The 9,792-nt window shown below is 47.8% G+C and overlaps 1 protein-coding gene across 5 annotated transcripts in view; it reads left to right on the top strand.

Moving 5' to 3' along the window:
* Positions 1 to 8,261, top strand: part of LOC112242346 (regulator of G-protein signaling 9-like) — a 29,577-nt gene extending 21,316 nt beyond the window's left edge. For all 5 annotated transcript variants that reach the window (XM_042317230.1, XM_042317228.1, XM_042317232.1 and 2 more), the window contains 8 exons: positions 205 to 234; positions 1,077 to 1,138; positions 1,701 to 1,814; positions 2,131 to 2,246; positions 4,112 to 4,199; positions 4,575 to 4,713; positions 5,797 to 5,879; positions 7,857 to 8,261. In XM_042317230.1, coding sequence (XP_042173164.1) covers positions 205 to 234; positions 1,077 to 1,138; positions 1,701 to 1,814; positions 2,131 to 2,246; positions 4,112 to 4,199; positions 4,575 to 4,713; positions 5,797 to 5,879; positions 7,857 to 8,016 — 792 coding nt within the window. In that variant the 3' untranslated portion in view covers positions 8,017 to 8,261. The remainder of the gene's footprint in view (positions 1 to 204; positions 235 to 1,076; positions 1,139 to 1,700; positions 1,815 to 2,130; positions 2,247 to 4,111; positions 4,200 to 4,574; positions 4,714 to 5,796; positions 5,880 to 7,856) is intronic.
* Positions 8,262 to 9,792: the final 1,531 nt, after the last annotated feature.

The following is a 9,792-nucleotide window of genomic DNA, read 5'->3' as shown; positions in this document are numbered from 1 at the left end:
TGGTGTAGCCTGTGACTGTGCTGTAGTCTGTGACTGTGCTGTAGCCCGTGACTGTGCTGTAGCCTGCTTTCGAGAGGGATTGTGTGTGTGAGAGTACATTAGTTGTGACTCTAGATAGCAGTGTGACTGTAGTCTGTGACTGTGCTGTAGAACAGAAGAGCTCTGCCTGTAATAACCAGCTGTTCTTCTCTCGTGGGTTTTCAGGTGTTGACCTTCGACGTGGTCAGGAGAACCGTAAGACATCAGACATACTTCTGCACTGGAACACCTGAATAACCCAGTGCACTCTAGTTTATGTGTTGGTGGAGAAAATAGATACAGAAATTACAGACATATCATTTATCTCCTCTTCCTCTTCTCCCCTTCCTCCTCTCCCCTTCCTCTCTTCTCTCCTCTTTCCTTCTCTCATTCTCTCCTCTCCCCTTCCTCTCCTCTTTCCTTCTCTCATTCTCTCCTCTCCCCTTCCTCTCTTCTCTCCTCTTTCCTTCTCTCATTCTCTCCTCTTTCCTTCTTCTCATCTCTCTTCTCACTCCTCCTCCTTCTCCTTATTTCCTCCTCTCCCCCTTATGTATCCCCCTCTATCCTCTCCTCTCTCCTCCTCCTTATTTATCCCCCTCTATCCTCTCCTCCTCCTTATTTATCCCCCTCTATCCTCTCCTCTCTCCTCCTTATGTATCCCCCTCTCTATCCTCTCCTCCCTTATGTATCCCTCTCTATCCTCTCCTCTCCTCCTTATTTATCCCCCTCTCCTATCCTCTCCTCCTCCTCCTCCTATTTATCCCCCTCTATCCTCTCCTCCTCCTTATTTATCCCCCTCTATCCTCTCCTCTCTCCTCCTCCTTATTTATCCCCCTCTATCCTCTCTCCTCCTCCTTATTTATCCCCCTCTATCCTCTCCTCTCTCCTCCTCCTTATGTATCCCCCTCTCCTCTCCTCCTTATCCTCTCCTCTCTCCTCCTCCTTATTTATCCCCCTCTATCCTCTCCTCCTCCTTATTTATCCCCCTCTCTATCATCTCCTCTCTCCTCCTCCTTATTTATCCCCCTCTCTATCCTCTCCTCTCTCCTGCTCCCCAGAACATTTTCCTTACACAAGCCCTAATGAGGTCAGCTGTCAAATCGTCTGTGTCCCTCACAGCGTAAGTCCTTCTCAATACACTTCACACATTCATTGATTGATCGATAGGTTGTGTTTGTGTGTGGTCATTTGATGAATTGATTGGCTGAATGGCTGACTGATTGATTGACTGACTGATTGACTGACTGACTGATTGATTGACTGACTGACTGATTGACTGGCAGAATGATTGATTGACTGACTGACTGACTGACTGATTGATTGACTGACTGGCAGAATGGTTGATTGACTGAGTGCTTTATTGACTGACTGATTGGTTGACTGGCAGAATGATTGATTGACTGACTGATTGGTTGACTGGCAGAATGATTGATTGACTGATTGATTGACTGAATGACTAACTGACTGATTGGCTGAATGGCTGACTGATTGATTGACTGACTGACTGACTGAGACCAGCAACATTAATATTGTGTTCAGAAATGTAAGACCCGTCTAAAATAAAATAAACCCCAACGTTACAGTATAACGAGAGCAGTTATTTTATTGTATATATGATTCTTTTTGGGATGACAACGTATGATGAAGATTCACAGTGTTTATGTCCCCTCTGTCCTCCTCAGCTTCGTCAAGTTCGTGACAACCCACCACAATCACGACCCGTTCCTGACAACCCCTGTCCCCAGCAACCCTTGGATAACGGACAGTGATGAGTTCTGGCAACTCAACTCAAGAAGGTAATTTCTGGCAACTCAACTCAGGTGCAAAGTTTTGTTCCGGATCAGTAGAAATACACATGATTCTACTGTTCAAAGTCTTGATTGAAGATCATGATGATTTCATTAGAATCTCTCTCTCCTCCCCTCTCTCTAACTCCTCCTCTCTCTCTCTCCTCCCTCCTCTCCTCTCTCCTCCCCTCTCTCTAACTCCTCTCTCTCTCTCTCTCTCTCTCTCTCCCCTCTCTCTCTCCTCCCTTCTCTCCTCCCCTCTCTCCACCTCCTCCCCTCTCTCCACCTCTCTCTCTCTCTCTCTCTCTCTCTCTCTCTTCATCAGTGTGGACATCCCCACTAAGTTGAGTGTGGAGCGTTGGGTCTTGAGCTTCTGGGAGCTGATCAGTGACCCACGAGGCAGAGTCGACTTCAAGCTCTTCCTCAAGAAGGAGCACAGTGGTCAGTACACACACAAGCCCTAATGAGGTCAGAGGTCAAATCGTTCCCGAGTGGCACAGCGGTCTAAAGCACTGCATCTCAGTGCGAAAGGCGGCACTACAGACCCTGGTCCAATCCTGGGCTGTATCACTACCGGCCGTGATCAGGATTTGGGCGGCGCACAATTGGCCCAGGGTCGTCCAGGTTAGGGTTCGGCCGGGGTAGGGTTCGCCCGATCAACTGACTTGCCTAGTTAAAGGTTAAATAACATTTAAAATAACACACATCGATCTCAATTAGTTTTTCATTGATTCCTTGTGTCCTGTTTCCTTGCCTCCTCAAAGCATACTGGGTGAAAAGATGAATGGTTCCTCCAACAGAGGACACAAGGGAGGAAAGGTTCATCCCAAATGGAACCCTATGTAGTGCACTAGGGAAAAGGGAGCCATGTCATTTAGGATGCACCCTATGTAGTGCACTAGGGAATAGGGAGCCATGTCCTTTAGGATGCACCCTATGTAGTGCACTACGTAGGGAATAGGGAGCCATGTCATTTAGGATGCACCCTATGTAGTGCACTAGGGAATAGGGAGCCATGTTATTTAGGATGCACCCTATGTAGTGCACTAGGGAATAGGGAGCCATGTCATTTAGGATGCACCCTATGTAGTGCACTAGGGAATAGGGAGCCATGTCATTTAGGATGCACCCTATGTAGTGCACTAGGGAATAGGGAGCCATGTCATTTAGGATGCATCCTATGTAGTGCACTAGGGAATAGGGAGCCATGTCATTTAGGATGCACCCTATGTAGTGCACTAGGGAATAGGGAGCCATGTCATTTAGGATGCATCCTATGTAGTGCACTAGGGAATAGGGAGCCATGTCATTTAGGATGCACCCTATGTAGTGCACTAGGGAATAGGGAGCCATGTCATTTAGGATGCACCCTATGTAGTGCACTAGGGAATAGGGAGCCATGTCATTTAGGATGCACCCTATGTAGTGCACTAGGGAATAGGGAGCCATGTCATTTAGGATGCACCCTATGTAGTGCACTAGGGAATAGGGAGCCATGTTATTTAGGATGCACCCTATGTAGTGCACTACGTAGGGAATAGGGAGCCATTTCATTTAGGATGCACCCTATGTAGTGCACTAGGGAATAGGGAGCCATGTCATTTAGGATGCACCCTATGTAGTGCACTACGTAGGGAATAGGGAGCCATTTCATTTAGGATGCACCCTACGGTTTACCTTGCATGCTGTGGTATGCAGCTCAGCTAACCTAGCAGTATGTGTGTGTGTGTGTGTGTGTGTGCGTGTGTGTGTCTGTATGTGTGTGTGTGCGCGCGTGTGTGTGTGTGTGTATCTATGTGTGTGTGTATCTATGTGTCTGTGTGTGTGTGTGTGTGTCTATGTGTCTGTGTGTGTATCTATGTGTCTGTGTGTGTATCTATGTGTCTATGTGTGTGTGTGTGTCTGTGTGTCTGTGTGTGTATCTATGTGTCTGTGTGTGTGTGTGTGTGTCTATGTGTCTGTGTGTGTATCTATGTGTCTGTGTGTGTATCTATGTGTCTATGTGTGTGTGTGTGTCTGTGTGTCTGTGTGTGTATCTATGTGTCTATGTGTGTGTGTGTGTGTGTGTGTGTCTGTGTGTATCTATGTGTCTGTGTGTGTATCTATGTGTCTATGTGTGTGTGTGTGTGTGTGTGTGTGTCTGTGTGTCTGTGTGTGTATCTATGTGTCTGTGTGTGTATCTATGTGTCTATGTGTGTGTGTGTGTGTCTGTGTGTCTGTGTGTGTATCTATGTGTCTATGTGTGTGTGTGTGTCTGTGTGTCTGTGTGTGTATCTATGTGTCTATGTGTGTGTGTGTGTGTGCAGCGGAGAACATGGCGTTCTACGAGGCAGCTGAGGAGATGAGGTGGGGAGCAGCGTCTGCCATACCAGAGAAATCCCAGTTCATCTTCAAGTGAGTTACACTGGAGAATGTGTGAGACAGAGAGAACCTTAACCTCTGTGTGTGAGACAGAGAGAACCTTAACCTCTGTGTGTGAGACAGAGAGAACCTTAACCTCTGTGTGTGAGACAGAGAGAACCTTAACCTCTGTGTGTGAGACAGAAAGAGTTGCTTCTTGGTTTTTAACCTCTGTGTGTGTGTGTGTGTGTCTGCGTGTGTGTGTGTGTATGTATCTGTGTGTGTGTATCTGTGTGTGTGTGTGTGTATGTATCTGTGTGTGTGTGTGTGTATCTGTGTGTGTGTATCTGTGTGTGTGTGTGTGTGTATGTGTCTGCGTGTGTGTGTCTGCGTGTATCTGCGTGTATCTGTGTGTGTGTGTGTGTGTAGCACCTTCCTGAAGCCTGGAGCTCCTCGATGGATCAACATCGATGGTCGTACCATGGGGCTGACAGTGAAGGGTCTGGTTGTTCCTCACCGCTACGTGCTGGACGCTGCCCAGACACACATCTTCCTGCTCATGAAGAAGGTGTGTGTGTAGAGTTAGTCCCTCCTAACAGAGGGGCTTATTCATCACACCAGTTCACTGAACTACCTCTGTAACATAACTAAACACACAGTACACAGAGCAGGATAATATGAAGTTATGTGTCAGAACGTCAGAATGAGGAAGTGGCTCAACTCAAAAGTTTGTAACTAAGAAGTATTTGTGTGCCGGGTTCCAAAGGAAATACCTTGCAGAGGTTCTGCAAATAAAATACATTAAAACTTCAAGATTTTATAACGTCCCCGTCTCTGTCCCAGGATAACTTCTACCGGTCCACAAAGACATGTTTTATAATGTCTCCTCCTCTGTCTCTGTCCCAGGATACCTTCTACCGGTCCATAAAGACATGTTTTATAATGTCTCCTCCTCTGTCTCTGTCCCAGGATAACTTCTACCGGTCCACAAAGACATGTTTTATAATGTCTCCTCCTCTGTCTCTGTCCCAGGATACCTTCTACCGGTCCATAAAGACATGTTTTATAATGTCTCCTCCTCTGTCTCTGTCCCAGGATACCTTCTACCGGTCCATAAAGACATGTTTTATAATGTCTCCTCCTCTGTCTCTGTCCCATGATACCTTCTACCGGTACCTCAAGTCTCTGGTCCACAAAGTCATGTTTTCTAATGTCTCCTCCTCTGTCTCTGTCCCAGGATACCTTCTACCGGTCCATAAAGACATGTTTTATAATGTCTCCTCCTCTGTCCCAGGATACCTTCTACTGGTCCATAAAGACATGTTTTATAATGTCTCCTCCTCTGTCCCAGGATACCTTCTACCGGTCCATAAAGACATGTTTTATAATGTCTCCTCCTCTGTCTCTGTCCCAGGATACGTTCTACCGGTACCTGAAGTCTCCGGTCCATAAAGACATGTTTTATAATGTCTCCTCCTCTGTCTCTGTCCCAGGATACGTTCTACCGGTACCTGAAGTCTCCGGTCCATAAAGACATGTTTTATAATGTCTCCTCCTCTGTCTCTGTCCCAGGATACCTTCTACCGGTACCTCAAGTCTCCGGTCCATAAAGACATATTTTATAATGTCCCCTTCTCTGTCTCTGTCCCAGGATACGTTCTACCGGTACCTGAAGTCTCCAGTCCATAAAGACATGCAGAAGAGGGCTCTGGTCCCGGCGCCCCACGTCTTCACGTAAGACTCTGCAGGATATTCTGCACCTCCACCATGTCATTGTTTATTGGACTGAAACATTCACCTGTCTACCAAGCCGTCTCCACCAATCCGTCTCCAGTTTATAGAGCTGGTGTCGTGTTGTTGTTGCATCGCTCTCCTTTTACAAGAGACAGTCAGCTGGTCTTGGGGGGGGATCATGGAAATTCAACAACAGCAGTGGTCTTGATGTGCAATATGAGTCTGATCATCTACACTCACCTCTTTTCCCCTCTCACTCACCACCCCTTCCCCTTCTGTCTCTCTCTTCCCCCCCTGTCTCTCTCTTCCCCCTCTGTCTCTCTCTCCTCCCCTTCCCCTTCTGTCTCTCTCTTCCCCCTGTCTCTCTCTCCTCCCCTTCCCCTTCTGTCTCTCTTCCCCCTGTCTCTCTCTCCTCCCCTTCCCCTTCTGTCTCTCTCTTCCCCCTGTCTCTCTCTCACCGCCCCTTCCCCTTCTGTCTCTCTCTTCCCCCCCTCTCTCTCTCACCGCCCCTTCCCCTTCTGTCTCTCTCTTCCCCCTGTGTCTCTCACCGCCCTTCCCTGTCTCTCTCTCCCCACTCCCCTTCCCCTTCTGTCTCTCTCTTCCCCCTGTCTCTCTCTCCTCCCCTTCCCCTTCTGTCTCTCTCTTCCCCTGTCTCTCTCTCCTCCCCTTCCCCTTCTGTCTCTCTCTTCCCCCTGTCTCTCTCCTCCCCTTCCCCTTCTGTCTCTCTCTTCCCCTTCTGTCTCTCTCTTCCCCTGTCTCTCTCTCACCGCCCCTTCCCCTTCTGTCTCTCTCTTCCCCCCGTCTCTCTCTCACCGCCCCTTCCCCTTCTGTCTCTCTCTTCCCCCTGTGTCTCTCACCGCCCCTTCCCTGTCTCTCTCTCCCCACTCCCCTTCCCCTTCTGTCTCTCTCTTCCCCCTGTGTCTCTCACCGCCCCTTCCCTGTCTTTCTCTCCCCACTCCCCTTCCCCTTCTGTCTCTCTCTTCCCCGTGTCTCACACCGCCCCTTCCCCTTCTCTCTCTCTTCCCCCTGTGTCTCTCACCGCCCCTTCCCCGTCTCTCTCCCCCTCTCTCTCTCTCTTCCCCTGTCTCTCTCCCCCCCCCCGTCCCCTTCTCTCTCTCTTCCCCGTGTCTCTCACCGCCCCTTCCCTGTCTCTCTCCCCCTCTCTGTCTCTCTCTTCCCCCTGTGTCTCTCACCGCCCCTTCCCTGTCTCTCTCCCCCTCTCTGTCTCTCTCTTCCCCCTGTGTCTCTCACCGCCCCTTCCCTGTCTCTCTCCCCCCTCTCTGTCTCTCTCTTCCCCTGTGTCTCTCACCGTCCTTCTCTCTCTTCCCCCTGTGTCTCTCACCCCCCCTTCCCTGTCTCTCTCTCTCCCCCTGTGTCTCTCACCGCCCCTTCCCCGTCTCTCTCCCCCTCTCTCTCTCTCTTCCCCCTGTCTCTCTCCCCCTCCCCCGTCCCCTTCTCTCTCTCTTCCCCGTGTCTCTCACCGCCCCTTCCCTGTCTCTCTCCCCCTCTCTGTCTCTCACCGCCCCTTCCCTGTCTCTCTCCCCCTCTCTGTCTCTCTCTTCCCCCTGTGTCTCTCACCGCCCCTTCCCTGTCTCTCTCCCCCTCTCTGTCTCTCTCTTCCCCCTGTGTCTCTCACCGTCCCTTCTCTCTCTTCCCCCTGTGTCTCTCACCGCCCCTTCCCTGTCTCTCTCTCCCCCTCTCTGTCTCTCACCGCCCCTTCCCTGTCTCTCTCTCCCCCTCTCTGTCTCTCTCACCGCCCCTTCCCTGTCTCTCTCTCCCCCTCTCTGTCTCTCTCACCGTCCCTTCTCTCTCTTCCCCTGTGTCTCTCACCGCCCCTTCTCTCTCTTCCCCCTGTCTCTCACCGCCCCTTCCCTGTCTCTCTCTCCCCCCTCTCTGTCTCTCACCGCCCCTTCCCTGTCTCTCTCTCTGTCTCTCTCACCGTCCCTTCTCTCTCTCTTCCCTCTCCCTCCTCTCCAGTGATGCCCAGTTGGAGGCCAATGTGAGGAATCGTAACCCAGGCATCAGCCCCATCCTGCAGTGGCAGCAGGAGGAGGAGGAGAAGGCAGCAGCAGCTGTTGCTGCCAGGCCCATTGACGTCAAAGCCATGGTGGCCACCAACAAGCTGGACAGGAAGTAGAGAGGGCCCAGGGCATCATGGGAAATGGAGTTTAATATACATGCGGTTGTTCATCTAATATATATATTTGGTTTCCATGGAGATGGTGTTACATAGGACTACTTTATGTCCTAAATATTGGACTTATTAGCTACTGTTTTAATGGAGATATTGGTATTGTATAGAATAATTGATGTCCTCGACAACTGATGTCAAGCCAGTACGGATTGGTTGATTGAGGGAAATAAACTATTGTCTGTTGAGTACCTGTGTTGTGTTAAGGCGATTTACTGTACTGAGAATGAATCTGCTGATGATAAAATCTACTTTAGTTCAGATGGACAGAGAACAGGGACTGTCTGTAGGGGCCCTCTGCTACACAACATACTACTATATCAACTGATACACAACAAACTACTACATCAACTGATACACAACAAACTACTACATCAACTGATACACAACAAACTACTACATCAACTGATACACAACACACTACTACACAACATACTACTACACAACATACTACTACATCAACCGATACACAACATACTACTACATCAACCGATACACAACATACTACTACATCAACCGATACACAACATACTACTACATCAACCGATACACAACATACTACTACATCAACCGATACACAACATACTACTACATCAACCGATACACAACATACTACTACATCAACCGATACACAACATACTACTACATCAACCGATACACAACATACTACTACATCAACCGATACACAACATACTACTACATCAACCGATACACAACATACTACTACATCAACCGATACACAACATACTACTACATCAACCGATACACAACATCCTACTACATCAACCGATACACAACATCCTACTACATCAACCGATACACAACATACTACTACATCAACCGATACACAACATACTACTACATCAACCGATACACAACATACTACTACATCAACCGATACACAACATACTACTACATCAACTGATACACAACATCCTACTACATCAACTGATACACAACATCCTACTACATCAACTGATACACAACATCCTACTACATCAACTGATACACAACATCCTACTACATCAACTGGTACACAACATCCTACTACATCAACTGATACACAACATACTACTACATCAACATACTACTACACAACACACTACTACATCAACTGATACACAACACACTACTACATCAACTGATACACAACACACTACTACATCAACTGATACACAACATACTACTACACAACATACTACTACATCAACTGATACACAACATCCTACTACATCAACTGATACACAACATCCTACTACATCAACTGATACACAACATACTACTACATCAACTGATACACAACATCCTACTACATCAACTGATACACAACATACTACTACATCAACTGATACACAACATACTACTACATCAACTGATACACAACATACTACTACATCAACTGATACACAACATCCTACTACATCAACTGATACACAACATCCTACTACATCAACTGATACACAACATCCTACTACATCAACTGATACACAACACACTACTACATCAACTGATACAACATACTACTACATCAACTGATACACAACATACTACTACATCAACATACTACTACACAACACACTACTACATCAACTGATACACAACACACTACTACATCAACTGATACACAACACACTACTACATCAACTGATACACAACACACTACTACATCAACTGATACACAACATACTACTACACAACATCCTACTACATCAACTGATACAC

Source organism: Oncorhynchus tshawytscha, unplaced genomic scaffold (genome assembly GCF_018296145.1).
Source record: "Oncorhynchus tshawytscha isolate Ot180627B unplaced genomic scaffold, Otsh_v2.0 Un_contig_2750_pilon_pilon, whole genome shotgun sequence".
NCBI classification, from domain to species: Eukaryota; Metazoa; Chordata; class Actinopteri; order Salmoniformes; family Salmonidae; genus Oncorhynchus; species Oncorhynchus tshawytscha.
This window is presented reverse-complemented; position numbering and strand designations above follow the sequence as displayed.